The following is a 21,764-nucleotide window of genomic DNA, read 5'->3' as shown; positions in this document are numbered from 1 at the left end:
ACTGAGAGGCTCAGAGAGGTGGCTCACCCCTAGACTGCCATCAGGGTTCCCAGGGAGGGGTCTGGCACCAGAGGAGTGAGCTGGTCTTAACCCAGCACCTCACTTCCTGGCCATGCCTAAGATCCCCATGTATTGCTGTGTCATAGATGAAGTGGGGCTGCTGACTTGATGGTGCTGGCTGAGCTGTTGGCCTGTGGTGGGGTGAGTGGAGTTGGGCCTGGGATATGGCCTCCAGGCTGAGTGAGTCCTTTGAAGTAAAGGGTAAAGTCAGCAGGTTTGGAGGGTTCGAACATTGAGGCTTGCAAGCAATGACTGTCCACTGATCAGCTCCTGGCAGATGATCTTTAGACTCTGAGAATATTCTGCCAGGTTAACCTCTCTTTGTTTTCCTGGAGCCTCAGGCCATGCCAGATCATTCATACCACCCATGTGACATGTGGTGGGGACCTTGCATCTCCCTGTATCAGTCTGGCCTCTGGAGGGGCGGGAGACTTAGTCACTCCTGTCAGCCACACTCGGGCTCCATGCCTATAACATCAACCCCAATAAAATCCCTGGAACCTGAGGCTCGGTTGGGCTTCCCTGACTGGCAACACTCTGTGTGTGTGTCACTCATGGTTGCTGAGCAATTAAGCGCTGTCCCTATGACTCCCCTGGAAGAGGACAAATGGAAACCTGAGCTATGCTGTCCTGTGTGTCTGTCTGTCTGTCCTATGTGTCTTTTACCCTTGCTGAATTAATCTGTATCCTTTCCTGTAATAAACCATAGCTGCTATAGATGGAATATTTGTGTCCCCCAAATTCATAAGATGAAACCTAATCTTGAGTGTGATGGTATTTGTTAGTGGGGCCTTTGGGAGGTGATTAGGACATGAGGATGGAGTCCTCATGAATGGGATTGGTGCCCTTATAAAAGGGAACCCAGAGAGATCCCTTGACCCTTCCACCAGGTGAGGACACACTGAAAAAGTGACACTCTGTGAACCAGAAAGGGGGCCCTCACCAGACATCAAATCTGCCAGAGCCTTGACCTTGGACTTCCCAGACTCCAGAACTGTGAGAAATAAAAGTTTGTTATTTAAAGTCCACACATTCCATGATATTGTGTTGTAAGATCCCAAACAGACGAAGACAATAACCATGAATATAGCAGCATTTCAGCATTCTGAATCCTTCAGCAAATCACTGGACTTAGGATGGTCTTGGGGACCCCCGACATGGTGGCTTCAACAGTGTGATTCACTAGAATAACCCCGACTCACTGAAACATGGTGAAGGCACAGTTTGGGAAAAGGAAGAATGGGGTGGTGGTTGACGAATCTTCATTCCGGAATGGTTTCTGCATCGCTCGTGGTGTGACGCAGCAGCTGCACTGTGGTCAGTGATTGGAGGTAAAAGTGAACCATGGAAGTAAGAAATGATAGAGGTAACCTCCAAGGTGATGGTTCACTGGAAACGTAACGAAATGCAAAAAGAAACAAAAACAAAAAAAAATCCTCCAAGAAGCAGGCTAATATACAATCCTGAATCTATTGCTATGTGTAATTAGCAAAAGTGGAAATAGAGGAGAGTGTGGGGAGAGACGCTGCACCAAGCTGGGATTTCATCTGGTCCATGTTTTGGCCACTTGTGTCAGGGATGCTCCCAAAGGGAAAAATTATGCTGGGACAACAGAAAGCACCTCTGTGACCTCTGGTCACCAAGAACATAGCCCAAGTGGGGGTATGGCAACATCAGGAAACTACTGAAAACTTCCCTTTAACCTGAGAAGGGGGATTATTCCTCCCCTCCAGTTAAATGCCATGTGGAACTTTCCAGATGAATTGGCTGATATGCTGCCTGTGCATGCAAGCCATGCTGGATTGGCTTGATAGACAACTGGATATTCGTCCATCACAACCTAGAAATCATTAACAGAAGTAAAACTGGAAAATTCACAAATATGTGGAAATTCAACAACACACACTTAAATAACCAATGGGTCAAAGAAGAAATCATAAGAGAAAGTAGAGAATGGCTTGAGATGAATGAGAACGACAGCACAATTTATGAAAACTTATGGAATTCAGTCAAAATTGTGTTCAGAGAGAAGTCTATAAGTGTAAATGCCTACATTAAAACAGATCTCAAATCAACTACCTAAGTCTACACCTTAAAGAAGCAGAAAAGGGGGCCAGCCCCGTGACATAGTGGTTACAATTCCACACCCTCCGCTTTGGCAGCCCCAGTTCGCGGGTTCAGATCCAGGGTGCAGACCTACTCCACTCTTCGACCATGTTATGGAGGCATCCCATACACAAAATAGGGGAAGACTGGCACAGATGTTAGCTCAGGGCTAATCTTCCTCAAGCAAACAAAAAAAGGAGGAAAATTGGCAATGAATGTTAGCTCAGGGTGAATCTTCCTTACCAAAAAAAAAAAAAAAAAAACAAAGTGGAAAAGTAGGTCAAATTAAACTCAAAGGTAGCAAGAAATAATATAGAGCAGAGATAAATGAAATGGAGACTAGATAAATAATAGAGAAAATCAATTAAACCAAAAGTTGGTTCTTCAAAAGGATCAACAAAGCTGGACTACTTTTAGCTCAATGGACTAAGAAAAAAGAGAGAAGACTCAAGCTAGTAAGATCAGAAATGAAAGTGGGAACATTACGACTGATTCTACACAAAGAAAAAGCATTATAAGAGAGTTCTGTGAACAGATGTAGGCCAATAAATTGAATAAGCTATTGATGAAATGGACACATTCCTACAAACACAAAACTTGCCAGGCTGAATAATAAAGAAAGAGAAAATTTGAATAGACCTTTAATTAATAAGGAGATTGAATAATCAAAAATGTCCCAAAAAAGCAGCGCCCTGGACCAGATGGCTTCACTATTGAATTCTACCCAATATTTAAAGAAGGAATAAGGCCAATCCTACTCAAACATTTCCCCAAAATGGACAAGGAGGAAATACTTCCTAACTCATTCTGTGTGGCCAGCATTACTCTGGTTTCAAAGCCACACAGAGACACTACAAGAAAAGAAAACTACAGACCAATATTCCTCGAGAACATTGATGCAAAAATCCTCAAGAAAACACTAGCAAACTAAATTAAGCAGCATATTAAAAGGATTATACAAGTGGGAAAGGATTATGACCAGATACGGTTTACTAACGGAATTCCAGAAATACTGAACATATGAAAATTGATCAATGTTATACACCACGTTAATAGAATGAAGAACAAAAACTACATGATCATCTCAATTGATGCAGAAAAAGCATTTGACAAAACTCAACACTCATTCATGTTAAAAACACTCAACAAACCAGGAACAGAAGGAAACTACCTCAACATAACAAAAGCCATATAAGGACACCCACAGCAAGCATGATAGTCAATGGTGAAACACTGCAAGCTTTTCTTTTAACATCAGGAACAAAGAAAGGATGGTCACTTTAGCCACTTCCATTCATCAGAGTACTGGAAGTTCTAGCCAGGGGAATTAGGAAAGAAAAAGAAATAAAAAGCATCCAAATTGGAATGGAAGAAGTATCATTATCTCTGTTCACAGATGATATGATCTTGTATGTAGAAAAACCTAAAGATTCCACAAAGAACCATGTTAGAACTTCTAGACAAATTCAGCAAAGTAGCAGGATACAAAATCAATGCACAAAAATCAGCTGTGGGCTGGCCCCGAGGCCTAGTGGTCATCTTCGGCACACTCCACTTTGGTGGCCCGGCTTTGGTTCCCAGATGCGAACCTACACCACTGTTATGAGAGGTTCGGGGATTCGATCGGAGATGTAAAAGACACTTTCCACTCCAAACAAATGGACTGAAGGTATATTTTATTATATAGAGGATAGTAAAGGTGATAGTCTGCAAACAGATCCAAATAGGTCAAATATTAAGAGGGAAAAAACATCAGCCCGACTGGAAAGGGAAAACACCCACATCGGCTGAAGAGAAATGACACAAATCAACCGGAAAGAGAAACACCAGGTTGACCAAAAAGAGAACACATCAAATCAATTACTTCATATCAAATCAATTACTTCACATCAAATCAATTACTCACAACATCCACGCCCCACTGCCGGGAGAGCCCTGTCAATCGACGCGGCTGGGCAAGGATCACTCGTCCTGGGCAAGGCGTCCCTTCCACAGGTGGAACTCTCACCAGGGCTCAGTTTCCAGCAGTTTTTATACCATCAGTAATTTTCAGAGTAAGCAATTACAGAGTTTGCAGAGCAAGCATTTAGTGTTTCCATGCACAAATGGTTATGAGTGGTGTACGTGCACTGAGCCCCCTGGCTAACGTCCCAGCCCAGTAGTTGTGTACGTGCATTGTTTTCTTTGGTTATCGTCTCAGCCCGGCACAGATGGCCAGTCCATCCCGTGCTACGACGCTCCAAGAGCCTTGAAATGTTACAACTTGCAACTCCCTCCATGAGAGAAGGGCCAGTTCCCACCACGCAGAAAGCAGCTTTTATATTTCTTTTTCTGCTGGTGGCTGTAGGTCAATGGAGCGGCCAAACACGGCTGTACTCATGTCAAGACAACCACTTGTCAGCTGCCATGCTGTGGTGGTGACCCACATACAAAATAGAGGAAGACTGGCACAGGTGTTAGCTCAGGGTGAATCTTCCTCAGCAAAAATAAATAAATAAATAAAAATCAGCTGTATTTCTATACACTAACAATCAACAATGCAAAAAGGAAATTAAGAAAACATTTTGATTTACAATAGCATCAAAAAGAATAAAATACTTAGGTATTAACTCAACCAAAGAGGTGAAAGATTTGTACCATGAAAACTACAAAACATTGCTGAGAGAAATTAAAGAGGAGACAAGTAAATTGAAGGACATCCTAGGTTCATGGATTGGAAAGCAATTACTGTAAAGACAGCAAGACTACTCAATATGATCTTAAGATTTAATACAACTCCTATCAAAATCCCAATGACTTTTTTGCAGAAATAGAAAAATCAATCCTAAAATTCATATGGAATCGCAAGGGACCCCAAATAGTCAAAATGATCTTGAAAAAGAAGAATAAAACTCATACTTCCTGATTTCAAAACCTACTACAAAGCTACATTAATCAACACACTGGCACCTGCATAAAGACAGAGATATAGACCAACGAAGAGAATAGAAGGCCCAGAAACAATCCCTCATATGGAGTCAAATGATTTTGACACAAGTGCCAAGACCATTCAAGGGGGAAAGGACAGTCTTTTCAACAAACAGTGTTGGGAAATCTGGATATCTTAATGCACCTTAATGCTTCACCTAGCACCATATGCAAAAATTAATTCAAAATGGATCAAAGACTTAAATGTAAGAGCTAAAACTAGAAAATTCTTAGAAGAAAACTAAGAACATTTGTAGGTGAAAATTCTTAGAAGAAGGACAAAAGGTTCTCAACACTGGATTTGGCAGTAATTTCTTGGATATGACACCAAAGGCATAGGCAACAGAAGAAAAAGTAGAGGGGACCAGCCCGGTGGCATAGTGGTTAAGTGCGGCATGCTCCAATTCGGCGGCCCGGGTTCAGTTCCCAGGCACGGACCCACACCACTCCTTGGTGGCCATGCTGTGATGGCAATGCACATAGAAAATTGGGGAAGATTGGCAAAGATGTTAGCTCAGGGCAAATCTTCTTCGGGAAAAAAAAGGTAGACAAGGTGGACTTCATAAAAATTAAAAAATATTGCACATCAAGATACTATCACCAGAGAAGAAGTTAACTTGCAGAATGGGGGGAAATATTTTCAAATCATATAAAGTCATGCATTGCTTAATGACATGGAGACATTTTTAAGAAGTACATCATCCGGCAATTTTGTCATTGTGTGAACAAAATAGCGTGTACTTACACAAATCTAGATGGAATAGCCTACTACACACCTAGGCTCTACCATACTAACCTTATGGGACTACTGTCATACATGTAGTCATCGTACCCACATGTTGTTATGTGGCACATGTCTGTATCTGATAAGGGATTAATATCTATAATATAGAGAGAACTCCTAAAACTCAACAACAACAACAACAACAGCAAAACACACAACTCGATTTTAAAATGGGCAAAGAACTTGAAAAGACACTTCTACAAAGAAGATCTACAAATGGACAATAGCAGATGAAAAGATGCTCAACATCACTCGTCATTAGTGATATGCAAATCAAAACCACAATGAGATCCCACCACACACCCATAGGATGCCTCCTGTCATCAAAACAGAAGATAGCAAATGTTGGCAAAGATGTGGAGAACCCTTGTGCACTGCTGGTGGGAATGTAAAATGCTGCAGCTTTTATAGCAGTCCAGTGCTCATATACCCACAAATTGAAAGCAGAGTCTCAACTACCCCATGTTCACAGCAGTAGTGTTCACAAAAGCTGAAAGGTAGAAGCAACCAAACTTCATCCACAGATGAAGGGATAAGCAAAATGTGGTCTATACACACCATGGATGATTATTCAGCATAAAAAAAGAAGGAAATGCCGACACATGTCACAACATAGATGAACATTGAGGAAATCATGCTAAGTGAAATAAGTCAGTCACAAAAGGCAAATACTGTATGATTCCTCTCACATGAGGTCCCTAGAGTAGTCGCATTCAGAGAGACAGAGAGTAGAACGGTGGTTGCCAGGGACTAAGGGGAGGGGGCATGGGGAGTTATTGTCTAATGGGAACAGGGTTTCAGTTTTGCAAGATGAGAAGAGTTCTGGAGATGGATGGGGTGATGCTTGCACAACAATATGAGAACTTAATGCCACTGAACAAACTGCACACTCAAAAATGATTGAGTAGATAAATTTTATGCTGTGTGTATTTCCCCACATACACACACAGAAAAAGTAGATATTCAAACAAATTTGACCATTTTGCCTAGGAGCCAAAAACCAGGGATGTGGCCTGTGCAGTAAAAAGTTTACTCAGTATCTCTGGGATTCTCCAACCCTGCACATTCCAAAAAAAATGCCTGACCCTTGACAACCTCCACGGAAACATCCCCTATGCCCTTGGGATGACCTGCCTGACAAAAGTGTCTCTGTACCTGGGGCCTCAGGTCACACCACACAGTTTCTGCTAGCAATGTGATTTATGGCAGGGACCTTGGGCCACACTGTGTGACCTTGAGAGGGGCTGGAAACTGAGTAACTGAGGTCAGCAGTGTGACTCTCTCAGTAAAGTGACTGACCCCCAACAAAATGCCTGGACACCCAGACTCGGGTGAGCTTCCTTGCTGAGCAATACTCTCTGCTGTGTCACACATCATGGCTGGGAGAACTGAGCACTGTCCGCACGAATCTTCTAGAGAGACAGCTGGAAGCTTGTGCCCTTTCTTCCTGAACTCCACCTACGTGCCTTTGACCACTGCTGATCCTATATGGATGCTTTCTCAGGAAAGACCATGACCGTGAGTGTAACAGCTTTTCTGACCCCTGTGAGTCCTTGTAGTGAATCCCTGCACCTGAGGGTGCTCACCCGGCCAGGGATCGGGCTGATTCCTATCAGAAGCCCATTCACACTCCTCTTGCTCCCTGACACCCAGGAATCAAGACTTCTACATGGACTTAGTCACCAACCAGGGCAGGCAGTGCTGAGTCTCCATGGGTGACTAGGGGGTAAGCAGTCCCATCTGAGCCTCACTATACCCATCTTCAAATGGGGTATAATGCCAGGTGAGACTGGATCAGGGAGGGGTAGAGGCTGGCCTGGGGAGGCTGCTGAGGCCGAATCACTGGCTCTGCCTGGTCACGAGGCCAGAGTGGGACTCAAGCCAGGTTGGAGCCATCGGACAGGTTTATTGTACATCAGGACTTCTAAAGAGGTGGGTTAGGGACTTGGTGACCCCCTCTAGCGGGGCACAGCACAGAGCTGGTAGGGAGATGGGGTCACCAGTACACCATATACACCGTGGTCGCTGGGGCGGGGCTGCCCAGCGGGCACCGAGAAGCTGAAGCGCTGCAGGAGGCAGGTGAAGAAGAGGAAGAGCTCCATGCGGGCCAGGGGCTCCCCGAGGCACGAACGGCGGCCTGTGGGTGGGTATGGGGGTCAGTGAGCCTGGGGGCCTGGGCTCTATGTCTCAAATCTCCCTCAGGAGGGGGCAGCGAGCCAGGCTCCCCACAGGCACCTGCTGAGAAGGGCATGAAGGCCTCCTGCTTGACGAAGCGGCCCTGGGCGTCCAGGAAGTGCTCGGGGTGGAAGCGGAAGGGCTTCTTCCAGACGGTATCGTCCTTCAGCACCGATGACAGGTTGGTGAAGAGCGTCGTCCCCTGGCAGGAGATGCCTGGCATGAATGGGGTGTGGGCTGGCGGGGATGCCTGGAACCCTGCCACCAAACACACATGACCCACACGTTCTGCCTGGCACACACCTGAACACTTTCAAGTCAGTGTCAGCCCAAGAGCTTCCCGCCACCCACCCTGTCCCCATGGCAGGGCCAAGAGAATGGCCTCCCATGGGCACCCTCCGTGACAGCTGTCCCTGCATGCACAGCTCCTCCAACACTGTGGCAGATTTTAGTTTGTGTTCCCCTTCCCAGACTGCGGGGTCTACATGGACCCTGCCTCTGCCTCCTCCCCACACCCACCCAGGCTGGACAGTTGGCGCCTGTGCAAATGAGGATCAGGTGGCTTGGGTTCCAGTCCTGGTCACACCTGGCAATGGCCATGCTGGGGCCACCAGGGGGCAGGTGGAGCTGAGCTGGGGCGAGGAGGGCCGCAGGCCTACCTTGGGGATGAGGAAGCCCTGCACTTCAATGTCACGGGATGTCATGTGGGGCAAGCCCAGTGGGATGATGTCCCCAAAGCGCTGCACCTCATGGACCACGGCCATGGTGAAGGGCATGTGGGTCTGGTCCCCCATCTCTGGTCGCCGCGCCTGCCCTATCACCTCATCGATCTCCTGTTGGACACGGCCTGGACAAACAAGCGTCCCCACAGTGGTCAGAAGCCAGGGAGCTGGAACCCGACCTCCCCTGACGCCCGTGTAGGGGCTATGCCCACGGGGAGGAGGAGGTCACTCTGACCCCTGAGCCATGGCCCAGCCTCTGCTCAGAGCTCCTGGTGGCCAACCCAAGCTCAGGGTGCCCAGCCTTTCCCTCGCCTCCCTGGCCCATACCACCAGGCCCCCAGGCTGGGCTCACGCTGCACATCCGGGTGCAGGATCATGAGCAGGAGGGCCCAGGCCAGCGTGGTCGAGGTGGTCACCATCCCGGCAAAGAACAGATCAGCTACCACCAGGCGCAGGTTCTCATCATTGAAGCTGGTCTCGGGGTTCCTCTTGGCCTGGGCCATGCAGAGAGGATGGGCTCAAGTGCCGAGGGAGGAAACCCCCAATGGCCTCCCACTCTGCACCCATTCAGCCCAGGTGACTGATCACTGGGTGATACGCATGCCCCACCTTGCCTAGGCTCCTCTCCGGGGCCGACTACCCACAAACTCTGCCCTCGTCCACGGCAGCTCACCTTCTCTACCTCGTCCAAGAAGGTATCAGTCAGGTCTCGGGGAGGCTGGGCCGGGTCCCGGGTCATCCTGTGCTCGGCGACCAGCTCATTCAGCAGGGCCATGAAGGCCCTCTGGGCAGGAAATATCTTGTCGACAAGCCCCGGGATGTGCAGGAGCACGGGGATGGTGTTTACCACCTGTGCGGGCCACAGATGTGGGGCCTGCAGTCATCCCGGTGCTCAGGTGTTCACCTACACCAGTCAGGTCCTAGCTCCTCTCTGGGTGTCCCCACCATTGACCTGGCTCCTCCCTATGTTCCAACTACAATCTTCTCTCCTGGCCTTGTCCTCAAATGTATAAACCTAAAATCTACTTCTCATGCGTTCTGGTGGCTTACAATGAAGGAGGTACAGGTTCCTTAGCCCTCTCCAGGGACCTGCTGACGCAACACCCCTCTATACAAATCCTCCTCTGGTGAGGCCCATTACAGGTGGAGGTCTCCTCCATGGAGCTCACCTGCAGGGTTCTTGGCCCCCTCCACCCCCGTACCTGGGCCAGGAGGCCAGAACTTTCCTTCAGTTGTTCATCCACGAGGTCAAATAGCTTGATGAAGCACGGGTCGTTGTACTCGAAGCGGCGCCCAAAGGTCAGGGAGGCAATCACGTTGCCCACAGCTTTATTCAGCAGGGCGTTGGGGTTAAAGGGCCGTCCTGGAAGGGGACGACGCAGGTCAGGGGGTCGCCTCCATCTCCTCTTCCCCGGGTTCCATCCCTGTCTCCTGTCCCTCAGCCCCGCACTCACCGGCCTGGTCTGCGAAGGCGGCACAGAGGCACGAGGCCTCCTCGGTCACCCACTGCTCCAGGGACTTCTTGCCCATGCCGAAGTTGCGCAGGGTGGACACGCAGAAGCGCCGCTGCTCCCGCCAGGCGCGCCCATAGCGGGCAAAGATCACCCCTGGGGGCGGGGCGGACGTGGTTGTGGCTCGGGTGGGCCCTGGCCCCGCCTCTGCGCGCACACCATGCTGGTGGGCTCGCCCGCCCTTCCGTCTACGCCGAGGACATAACCCCGCCCTTGCCCTATTCACACAGTCCCGCCCCTACTCCCCCACAGCATTCCTGTCCTTCCCGTGACCTCGAGGTCCCGCCCACTTTACGCCTCCTTCCGTCTGGGGTCCCGTCCCACCCTCTGCACGCCCACATCTGTCGGCAGTTCTCCCCACTGGGGCAGTTCTTGGTCCCACTCTTGGTTCTCCCCATCGTGACCTACTTCTGTTCAGGGAAGGTCCGGGCCCGCCGCCTGCCGGGTTCACACTGACTGCGTCCTCCTCATTCCTGCCGCCCAGACATCCCCTTCCTCCACTCAGTGGCCCGCGGCCCCGCCCACTCCCAGTAAGGCCCCGCCCTCTGCGCCGCCCGCAGCCACCTCCCCACTCTTGGCACAGGCTCCTTCCTCCACCCGCTGCCCCTTCAAATTCGCGGACTCTTCCCTGCTCCGCAGGTCCACCACCCTGCCTCCGCTTGGCCCTGCGGGTCTCAGGTCACCACGGGCCAAGTTCCCGCCGGGCAGCGGTCCTCCCCTCCTCCGCTTGCCTTGCGCGTGGGGTCCGAAGCCCAGGTGCTCAAAGACCGGCATAGGTGGGCGGTCGGCCGTGTCTTCGCTCTGGTTCACCAGCGCCTCGCGTACGGCTGCCAGTCCGCTGACTGCGACCACAGGCATCCAGCCTAGCTGCAGGCTGAACACGTCCCCGAAGCGGCTCCGCAGCTGCAGGCCAAGGGTCCAGAGCATTCCACAAGTCTCGCCCCACACCATGTTGCCTGACCCAGTCTCCTGGCTCTAGACCCAAGAGGACCCCTGGGCCGCCAGCAGTGACTGGGTGCAAGGACTCTATCTGGCCTTGTGACGCTGATGGTCACATCCTCTATGATTGAGGACCTCACGTTGTATCAGATCATCCAGCTGTGACTTTGCAGATGTCACCAAGATGTCAGGAAGCAAAGTTAGCATCCCATTTTACAGGTGAAGAAACTGAGGTTCACAGAGGTGAGCAGTGAGGCTCAAGGTCTCACAGCAGGAAGAGATTTGAGCCTGGTCACTGTCCCTTCTCAACCTCGATTTCCAGATTTCAATGGTGCTCATGACCAGACTCCTCTCCCTGAGTCTCAGCACCCTTCATCCTGATGTCCTCAGAAGAGACTCAGGCTCACATAACTTAAGCCGTGTCCCACTGGATCCAAAACAATCTGCCAAGTCACACTCCTCTCCTGGCCTTTGTCTTCTCTCACCTTTGACTGGAAAATTCAAACTCTCCTCCACGCCCTGCCCAGATGCCCTCCCCCAGGAGGCTTCTCAAATCAACCTCCTCTTTTCCCCCCAGCTCCCTGTCCAGCCTGTGGCTTCACCACCACCCACAGTCCGCTGCCAAGTGTGTCCCCAGGACCTCTGTGCCCACTCCCCAACCACCTTCCTCACCTGAGTAAAGCAGGAAAGCAAGTCCTGGAAGTCCACCTGCAGCTGGTTGCCCAGCCCAGGCAGGGGCACTGGGCCTGGTGGGTAGCGTGGGGCCCAGCGTTGGCGCCGGTGCATCAGGTCCACCAGGAGCAAGAAGATGGCCACGGCCATGGCCAGGGGCCCCAGTGTCTCCCCAGTCAGTAGCCCCATGGCTGCCTCAGTGGGCACTGGGCTCTTCTGGACACACTGGCACCCCTCACCACACCAGGCACCTAGGACCAGGGCAGGCAGGGCACTCTCACCAACCCTGAGGGCTCAACCAGCCTGGGCCCTCTTTATAAAGGGAGCTGAGACTGGCCTTTGCCGTCTGCCCTGAGGCAACCTGTCAGGATGACTGTGCTGCCACAGGGTGCAGGGTGGGGCCAGGGAAATTCAGCTGCAGGTGTGGCACAGAAGTCGTGTCCCTGCTGCCCTCTCCAGGTGCTTATTCTGAGTGGGGGGTAGAGAAAAGAGATGTCCCCACCCCTAGCCTGACTCCGCAGCATTGTACAGGTTCTGAGGAAGAACCAGGGGTCTTTGGACTTGATCCCGCTCCCACCTGTCATATCAGGCTCACACTCCCTAATGTGGTAACAGCCTCATCCCCAGAATACAGTCTTGCCTTCCCATAACTCACCTGCCTCCTCCTGAGTGACCTTCGCCTCCCAGGTTTGTACAGGTACTTGCTGTAGGGAGGTCACAATGATCAGAGGGACAAAGTGGGGGGAGTGGGAGGAGGGATGAAGTTCTCCGTCTCCCTCACTTCACACTAGTACACTCAGTACACACAGACACAGATCACACACACTCACATTCAGACACTACCCACCTGCTCACAGACTGACACACAGCAATGCACACACCTTCACACACACGCAAAACCACATACACACACTAAGACACACACTCACACGCAGACCCAGCACCAGGGCCCCTGAGCCCAGTGGTTGCCTGGAGCTGACCTCCCCCTCCCCTTCCCTGGAGGCTGCGGGCAGTGATGCTGAGGGCTGGAGCCCGGCTCAGTTTCCTCTGTTTCCACCTATTTGTGGCTGACGCACCTTTGAATCTGGGTGGGGATTCAGCAGGGTTGTTCTCGGAGCTCCCTAGTCACCCAACAACCAGTTCAGAGGCCAGGAGACCCTTCCTAATTTGGTTACAAACTGGTCCTAAGACCACCTAGGTCTTGAGGCCACCCAGGTGATGAATCTCCTCGTGCCTGTGTCCACTTTCCTGGCTCAGAGAAATGTGGGGTGGGCACTCGCCCTTGTTGACTGAGATGCCAGGAAGCTCAGGGGACTAGGGTGGCTTAACATAGGATGTGACTCTGTCCCCAGAGGAGGGGGCCTGCTTCCTCCTCCTCATTATCATTTGTCCTTGAACATCAGCTGCTCAAACCCTTCTGGAAGACAAGGGGGTGGAAAGCAAGTGGGGACGAGGGAATTTCTTTAAATCCTCACAGGCCTGCTGAGGACCACAAGGTGTGGATTCTCAGGCCTCCCCCTTTGCTGGCCTCCTCCCTCTCCCTGGGCCAGGTCCCCCTGCTCCAGCCCCATCCCTTCCAACCCTGACCCTGTGGTCCCTCAAGGAAAGATGCAAACCGCGGCACCACCCCGCACCAGCGTGTGCCACCTCCTGGCTGGAATTGTGGCTCCCAGGCCCTCCCTCTTGCTCAGCCTCTTGCCCAGCCTCCACGCACTGGAGGCAACACACCGTGTCAGGGCAAATCCGCTCCCACTAGCCTCAGCACCTTCCTTATTCAACACCAAAGGGGTGGGATTTGAGGCTGAGTTTTCCAATCAGTGAAGCATGGGGACTCTGAGGCCAACACCCACTCCAACTGGAAGGCTCAGGAGCCCAGAGGGTGGAGAAGGGGCATTTCCTGGGTAGGGGTCAGGCCCCCTCAGCCATCCCAGGGGTATTGAGGCAAGCTCTCATCTTGGAAACAGCTGGAGTATTCTCTCCCCAGCTGAAGCAGGGCCTGCAGGAGGCTCTCCCCACCCCCGTGTCCCCCCAGTTCTCTCCCTCACTCACTCCCCAACAGTAAGAGGACCAGCTTTTTCCCACGGTGCCTCTGGACATCCCCCACTCAGAGATGGCCACCCAGAGATGGCTCCCTGGGGCTGTGGCCTCTTGGTATTGGCTTTCAAGCTTGCAGTTCCTGCTTGGCTTGTGAAAGCTGCTCCTCCCCTTCTGAATTCCCACATCCCCACTCTCCTGCCAGACCTGGGGCCAGAGGGTGTCGCTTGCTGGGGCCCAGTGGGCCTTCCTCGGTTCACCCAGCCTTCTCTGCATCTTCCTTGCTCAGGCCTTGGATTCTGTTCCACCCTCTCTGGAAGGACCATGTGCTGGGTGCTGGGTTGGGCACTCGCAGCCTGGTGGGAAGACAAGCACCTGCTCCAAGGTGCTCACGACCAAGAGGAGGAGGGGGAAGACAGAGACCTGACAGGCCAAGACAGCAAGTGTGGACGGAAACTGCTTTGAGGGTGGTAGGGACACTGCCCCAGGCTGGAGCAGGACTTTCTGGGAAGACTTCCTGGAAGACGTTGGCTGGCTTGGCACTGCAAGCCAAGGTGACTTGATAGTGGGACCAAGGGGCAAATACAAAGTCCAGGAAGGAGAGAGGCAGCAGGAGGAAGGCAGGTTTGCAAATCTGGCAGATGACTGGGCTGGAGGCAACTGGGGTCGCTGGTCTTCCAGGAGGCAGGAAAACTAGCTTTGAGGCCACTCAACAGACCGGGAGAGCAAGACCCATGGGCCCGCTGCAGTGTTTCTGGATCCAACCTGTGGCCTCTCATTGGCCTCAGTTGAATGTCCTGTCCTGTGGGCAGCAACTTTCTACCCAGGACTGTCAGAGGATCAGGTGGTGTCAGCAGGGGGTAGGATGGTCCAAGTGTTGGTCACACAGTGGCCCTGGATAAACTGTCTTTATCCACCCTTTGTTTGATGTGTCACGCCCTCCCAAGCAGTCACCCTAAGGAGAATATGAAGGGCAGGAACAGACAAGCCTGTAAATCAGACAGAGCCCCACCACCCTCCAATACTCGGGGCTTCTTGTCCAGGACGGGGCGCCTTGAGGAAACCTCGTGAGTACAATGAGCACACAGCACAATCTTGAGGCTGATGGCCTGTTGCAATCATTGTGCAATTGCAGCTTCCGTTGATGAGGGACTCACGTGCCAGGTACTGCTGCTCACTCCACGTGTCCTCCCCACAGCCCTGTAAGGCAGGTGGCTTTAGGGTCCCCAAGGCATGGAGGAGACTGAGTCTCAGGGTTCAGGTCAGGAGGTCAAAGTCACAGAGCAGCATTCAGGTCCATCTCAAAACACAGGCTCTGAGCTGCTGCTCTACATGTAAGTTACTGAGATTTCTTATTTTAGAAACACACTCAGCCCGCCCTCGCTGCGCTTCTGCTCTGGTGACGGTGCTGGGCTGGAGGGGTGAGCGCCCTCAGGGACCACGGGTGTCACATGTGTTCACCCCACAGGGAAGGTCCTCTGGACACTGTGGCCTGAGAGTGAGACTGCAGGGGAGACATCAGCACGACGGCGAGCAGGAAGCGCCCGGACCCCCAAGCACCGAGATGCGGCCCGAGGTCCCCAACGCGATGCAGAGCAAACCCTGGGAGAAAGCCCTAGAAAGCAGGTAGGGAGCTGCAGCCCCAGCCAGGGAGCTGGGAAAGTTGGTGGCATTTGGCTGGCTTTGCCCCTCCCCCCGCGGCATGGAGGCCCCGCGGAGGAAATCCCCCAATTCCCGCTCCTCCCTGGGGACAGACAGGAAGAGTGGAAGCTGCGTGCAGCTTGTGGGGTCGCGGGCCTGGCCGCCTCACCTGACTCGCAGTGCCGATCCGCCCAGCGCAGCGCTGGGATCCAGGTGGAGGCCCCGGCAGGGCGGCCGCGGCTGCAGTTCCGCAGGCGGGCGCAGGAGGCCGCGGCCGAGGAGGCAACTCGGGTGGGAGGGGGAGCTGGGCAGGGCCCACCTCCCAGAGATGGTTTATGGGTACGGGGCTTGGGCTTTTACCTTCATGTTCACACGCGCGCGCACACACACACACAGAAACACCACACAGAAATCTATTCACAGACAGAACCACCCACACTCAGACAAAACTCACATGAAAACACACACTCACACTTGAACTCAACGTGGACAGATTCACACACACACACACGCACGCAGACGAAGCGCCAAGTGCCCTGGTTCTCAATGATGCCCGAGGATGCTGGGGCCAGACCTCTTCTGGTGGAGGCTGGTCCCTGCAAGGCTCACGGTCCTCACCCAGCTTACAGCACAGCCCGGATTCCTAGGCTCTGGTGTAGCGGTGGCAAGTTTAAATCTGGCTGTTGGGGATTTAAATTTATCGAGTGTGAACAATTGGTGGAGCCCAGAGGCCCTTTCCCAAGCTTGTGACATCCGCCAGTCACTTCCTGAGGGATATTGTCATCCCACTGCTTTCTGGCCTCTGTGGTTTCTGATTAGAATTCTGATGTCAGTGTTATTGAGGACAGATCCTTTGTTCATGATGAGGAGCGTCTCCCATCTTTCTTGCTGCTTTCAAAGCAAGAAGCAGCTCTCTTTGTGTTTTGATGATTTGATTGTGATGTGTGTAGATGCAGGTCTCTGATTTTATCCTACTTGGAGTTCACTGTGCTTCTTGGATGTGTAGATTAACGTTTTTCATCAAATTTCTATTTGTATTCTGTTTGTATTTAATCAAATTTCTGGAGTATTCTGTTTTCAATATTTCTTCAAATATTCCTTCTAGTCCTTTGTGTTTCTCTTCTTCTTCTAGGATTCCCATTACGTGTGTGTGGTATCCTTGATGGCGCCCCACAGGTTTCTGAATCTCTGCTCATTGTTCTTCATCCTTGTTTCTGTTCCTCAGCCTGCATCATCTCTGCTGACTGTCCTCACGTTCACTGATTTTTCTTCTTCATGGTCAAATCTGCACTTGAGTTCCTGTAGTGACCTTTCATTTCCATTACTGTGCTGTTCATATCCAGAATTTCTACCAGGGTCCTTTTTATAATTTCTATCTCATCATACATATTCTTTATTGGTGAGAGATCATTTTCCTACTCTCCTTTAGTTCTTTAGACATGGTTTCTTTTAGTTCTGAGAGCATATTGAATTAGCTGATATTTAGTCTTTGTCCAGCAACTCCACCATCAGGGACAGTTTCTATTGATGGCTTTTTTCCTGTGTATGGCCCATCCTTTCTTGTTCCTTTGCATGTCATGTAATTTTTTGTTGAAAACTGGATATTTAAATAAGATACTGTGGCAACTCTGGAAATCAGATTCTTTTTGCTACCCAGGTTTGTCGTCGTGGTTGTTTTTGTCATTGTAGTTGTTTCTTTGCTTAGTGACGGTTCTGAAGTAAATCTAGAAAGTCTCTATTCCTTGCTGTGTGTGGCCACTGAAGTCTCTACCCAGTTAGCTGATGTACAGCTAATGATTGGTTAGAGAGTTCCTTAAACGTCTTGAACCAATAACTCTCCCAGCTTTTGCTGCTCAGAGGTGCTCTGTGTGTGTGTGTGTGTGTGTTGTGATATATGTTCAACACTCTGCCAGACACTGAATTTAGACTTTAAAACTTTCCCTAGCGTCCACTTTCTGTTTTCACAGAACCTCAAGGTCAGTCAGAGGTGAGAGCTAAGGGTTACCCCAGGTCTTTCCTGAGGATGCACACAGGTGCACACAGCCCTACACACGTGCATGGCCTCTTAGATTCCCAGGAATATGTCAGAGATTTTCAAAGCATCTGTGGACACTTCATGCCCCAACCTCCTCTTTAAGCTGTGTGGTTTGTGTATCATTTGCCCCAACTGTTATCCGTTGCACAGGCAGCTTTGATTTTCAACAGTGGCCTCTGATTACCTTCAACAAACTCTCCCGAGAAAATGCTGTTTGCACAAGGGGAGCTCTCAGGTCACACAGACAGCCCTGCACATGGGGTCTTCCAGGGAACCCCCAGACAGGGAAATAGTTACAATTCTTTGGGAGTGAAGCTTTGAAAATGCTCCGTATCCTCTGCTCCCTCAGGAGGCTTCCCTGGAAGTGGGTGGTTCTTTCCAAGGCTCCTGCTGAGCTGGAGAGTGGAGGATAGGACCAGGGAAGTAGAAATGCCACAGAACTTGCTGTTCATTCCGAGATTTCAGCGATGTGTTTTGACAAAACTGCTCCTGAATAGCCATGACACTTTGATTACTTCCCGGACTTCTGAAAAAGTATCTGATCATTTTGCCAGCTTTTTCATTGCTCTTCTGCAGTGGCCAATTTTCACAGCTCTGCCACTTTTGCTGATATCACTGCTCTCCTGAGGGATGTTTATGAGATTTTAGATGTCTTTTGTGTGTGTGTGAGGGAGATTATCCCTCAGCTAACATCTGTTGCCAATCCTCTTCTTTTTGCTGATGAAGATTGGCTCTTGGCTAATGTCTGTACCCATCTTCCTCTACATTGTATGTGGGATGCCTGCCAAAGCATGGCTTGATAAGCACTGCATAGGTCCAAGCCCAGGATCTGAACCGGTGAACCCTGGGCCACCGAATTGGAGCACAGGAACTTAACCAATATGCCACTGGGCCTGCCCCCAAGATCTTTGATGTCTTGAAATTCTTCATTCACACTTGACAACGAGTTCAGCTGGGTATAGAATTCTAGATTTGAAATAACGTTCCAGCGGAATTGTAAAGACCTTTCTCATTGTCCTCTACCTCAAGGGTTGTTGTTGAGAAGTCTGATACTAGTTAAATCCCTAAAACAGAGACTTCTTTCTTCTTTATAACTCTTCAAGTCTTTACATTCTTGTTGTGGTCATCCTGCAAAAGCAGGAAAGACCATCCCACACAAAATTTGATTTGGATGTGGACTGATGACACCAAGCTGGTATGAAAAGCTTTACTATTTGCATCATTGAGGTCTCTTGGCAGAGCAGGACTGGCCTCTCAAGCAGGACCAAAATGGCTTGAAAGAGCCAAGAAAGGAGACTGGCCTGGATATTTACTGCAGTTTGGTGATTGGCTGGGGTGAGGGCTTGGTTGTGGGGTAGTGGCTTAGTGATTTGAAACCCTAGTAGTGACCAAACGATAGAGCACCAGGATTTATTATCAGCTGGTCCAGTTGCAGGGACAAAGGAGCAGACAGAGGTGATGCTTAAAAGCTGTTTGAAGTCACACTTCGAAAAATGGAGTCTCGGAGGAGTGACGTCAGCATCGTGGCAGAGTGAGCTTCCCCCGTTGAACTCTCCCCATCTAGGACACAACAAAAAGGACATTCATATTCCAACAGAAGCTATTCACACAACACAGGGGACGTCTGAGGCACCCGGACAGCCGTACACCCGGGGACTGAGGTGCTGGAATCCCCAGAGTAAGTGGAGGGAGGTAAGAGGATCTCCCCTCCTTCCCCAAGGACTGCGACCCAGAGACTGAGACCATGCGCCTCTCAGAGTGGGGGGAGGGGCGGCTCGCCGTGTGAAAACTGGCGCTCTCCAAGACCTCTCCCAGCCCGTGGGGATCCCCCTATGGACGGAGCAGAACTGTTGTGAGGGTACTTTAATAAGCTAGCCCCTAAGGAGAGCAGAGAGCAACAGCGAGGTGAGACACCTCTGAGGTTGGGGAGGCGAAAGTAAGCTCCCCTCCCCCACCCAGCCCACCTGACCCGGCACTTCAGCTCAGCTCCGTCCCCAGAGGCAGCGGCCCCCAGGTGCCTGGGCCCCACCAGCAGGGGCAGCATGACCACACCCTGCCACAGCAGGCAGCGGCCCCCAGGTGCCCAGGCCCAACCAGCAGCGGGTTGAGCCTGCACCCCTGCACCAGAGGCCTCAGGCCCCACCGTGCCACGGCCCCAGCTCCTTTGGCTGAACTGTGCCCCAGCCCCAGCTGCATCAGCTCAACCATGCTCAACCCCCAGCTCCTTTGGCTTGACCACCCCCTCCCCCTGGCTCCAGCTGCTTCGGCTTGGCCTGTGCTCAGGCTCCGGCTGACTTGGTGCCAGCAACTTCAGCCCACCGCACTCCAGTTCCAGCTTCTTCGGTCCAGCAGTGCTCCAGCTCCAGTCTCTTTGGCCCAATGGTGCTCCAGCACCTCCTTCTCCAGCCCACCGCACTCCAGTTCCAGCTTCTTCAGTCCAGCAGTGCTCCAGCTCCAGTCTCTTTGGCCCAATGGTGCTCCAGCACCTCCTTCTCCAGCCCAGCGTGCTCCAGTTCCAGCTTCTTCGGCCCAGTGGCACTCCAGCCCCTGATTCTTCAGGCCAGTGGCACTTCAGCTGCAGCTCCTTCAACCCACCCACACCTGAGCTCCAGCTGCTTCAGCCTAGCTGCACTCCAGCTCCAGATTTTCCCATGCTTCACCCTCAGAAGCCTCCACTCAGCTGGACCTCAGATCAGCCAGGGGCCGACAAGAGTGCCCATGGATTGAGTCGGGCCAGAATACACAATCCTTGATCCCCACCAAGCGGAAGCAAGAGGAAACTGTGACCATATATTTTCACTATGAGGAAAAGTAAGCCAACACCAACAGGCACTATGCAAAAATATATTAAATCTCCAGACCAAAAGGAAAATGACAAGCACCCAGAAGTCAACGCAGAAAGCACAGAAATGTATAACCTTAATGACAGAGAATTCAAAATAGCCATCATAGAAAAGCTTAATGAAATACAAGAAAACACAGAGAGACAATTCAATGAAATCAGGAGTTTCTTCACAAAAGAGATTGAAACTATAAAAAAAAACAATTAGAAATCTTAGAGATGAAAAACACAATAGAGGAGATAAAGACAAATCTGGAAGCCTTAAGGATCAGAGCTGACAATATGGAGAAAAGAATTATCAATATTGAGGACAGCAATGCAGACATCCTCCAGATGGAGGAGGAAAGAGAACTAAGACTAAAAAGAACTGAAGAAACTCTTCGAGAACTATCTGACTCAATTAGGAAATGCAACATAAGGATTATAGGTATTCCAAAGGGAAAAGAGAGGGAAAAAGGAGCAGAGAACTTGTTCAAAGAAATAATAGCAGAGAACTTCCCAAACCTGGAGAAGGAGCTGGAAATACCAGTGAATGAAATAAATAGATCTCCTAAATATATCAACATGAAAAGACCCTTTCCAAGGCATATAGTAGTAAAGCTGGCAAAAGTCAACCACAAAGAAAAAATATTAAGGGCTGCTAGACAAAAAGTGATAATAATAACATACACAGGATTTCCTATCAGGCTCTCAGCCAATTTCTCGATAGAAATTTTACAGGCTAGGAGAGAGTGAAGCGATGTATTCAAAATTGTGAAGGACAAAAATTTTCAGCCAAGAATACTCTATCCCGTGAAGATATCCTTCAGATATGATGGAGAAATAATAACTATCCCAGATAAACAAAAGCTAAGGAAGTTCATTGCCACAAGACCCCCACTACAAGAAGTACTCAAGAAGGCCCTCATGCCTGAGAAAAAAAGAGAGAGGGGATTCAAAGTTTTGAACAAGGAGGAAAATAGGTTGACAAAACCGGAAAAATTGCAGTCCTCTATCAAAATAGATTAGCAAACACTTGATTATAAAACCAAAGATAAGGGAAGGTAAGCACAAAGAATAAATATAACCTCATCATGTTAAACACGAACTCACAACACAAGAAGGAATAACATGTGACAACAATAACTTAGAAGGGGAAGAGGAAAAGGGTCAAATCAACTTAGTCAAAGGGAATAAGAGGCCATCAGAAAACGGACTATCACACCTATGAGATTTGTTATACAAACCTCACGGTAACCACTAACAAAATAATCAGAACAGAATCACACACAATAAA

General features: G+C 50.5%; 1 protein-coding gene across 1 annotated transcript; it reads right to left on the bottom strand.

Moving 5' to 3' along the window:
- Positions 1-7,803: 7,803 nt before the first annotated feature.
- On the bottom strand, positions 7,804-10,816 carry LOC101392120 (cytochrome P450 2D17-like). Its single transcript, XM_087448821.1, has 7 exons — positions 10,734-10,816; positions 10,269-10,421; positions 10,017-10,177; positions 9,167-9,308; positions 8,752-8,939; positions 8,153-8,294; positions 7,804-8,054 (listed from the first exon to the last, which is right to left on the bottom strand). Exons 2-7 carry the CDS (start codon positions 10,342-10,344, stop codon positions 7,876-7,878), a joined length of 888 nt encoding a protein of 295 aa, XP_087304947.1. The 5' UTR covers positions 10,345-10,421; positions 10,734-10,816; the 3' UTR covers positions 7,804-7,875.
- Positions 10,817-21,764: the final 10,948 nt, after the last annotated feature.

Source organism: Ceratotherium simum, chromosome 25 (assembly GCF_057802395.1).
Source record: "Ceratotherium simum simum isolate JZ-2026a chromosome 25, ASM5780239v1, whole genome shotgun sequence".
Classification (NCBI taxonomy): domain Eukaryota; kingdom Metazoa; phylum Chordata; class Mammalia; order Perissodactyla; family Rhinocerotidae; genus Ceratotherium; species Ceratotherium simum.
The sequence above is the reverse complement of the archived record's forward strand: the minus strand, read 5'-3'. Positions and strand labels throughout refer to the sequence as shown.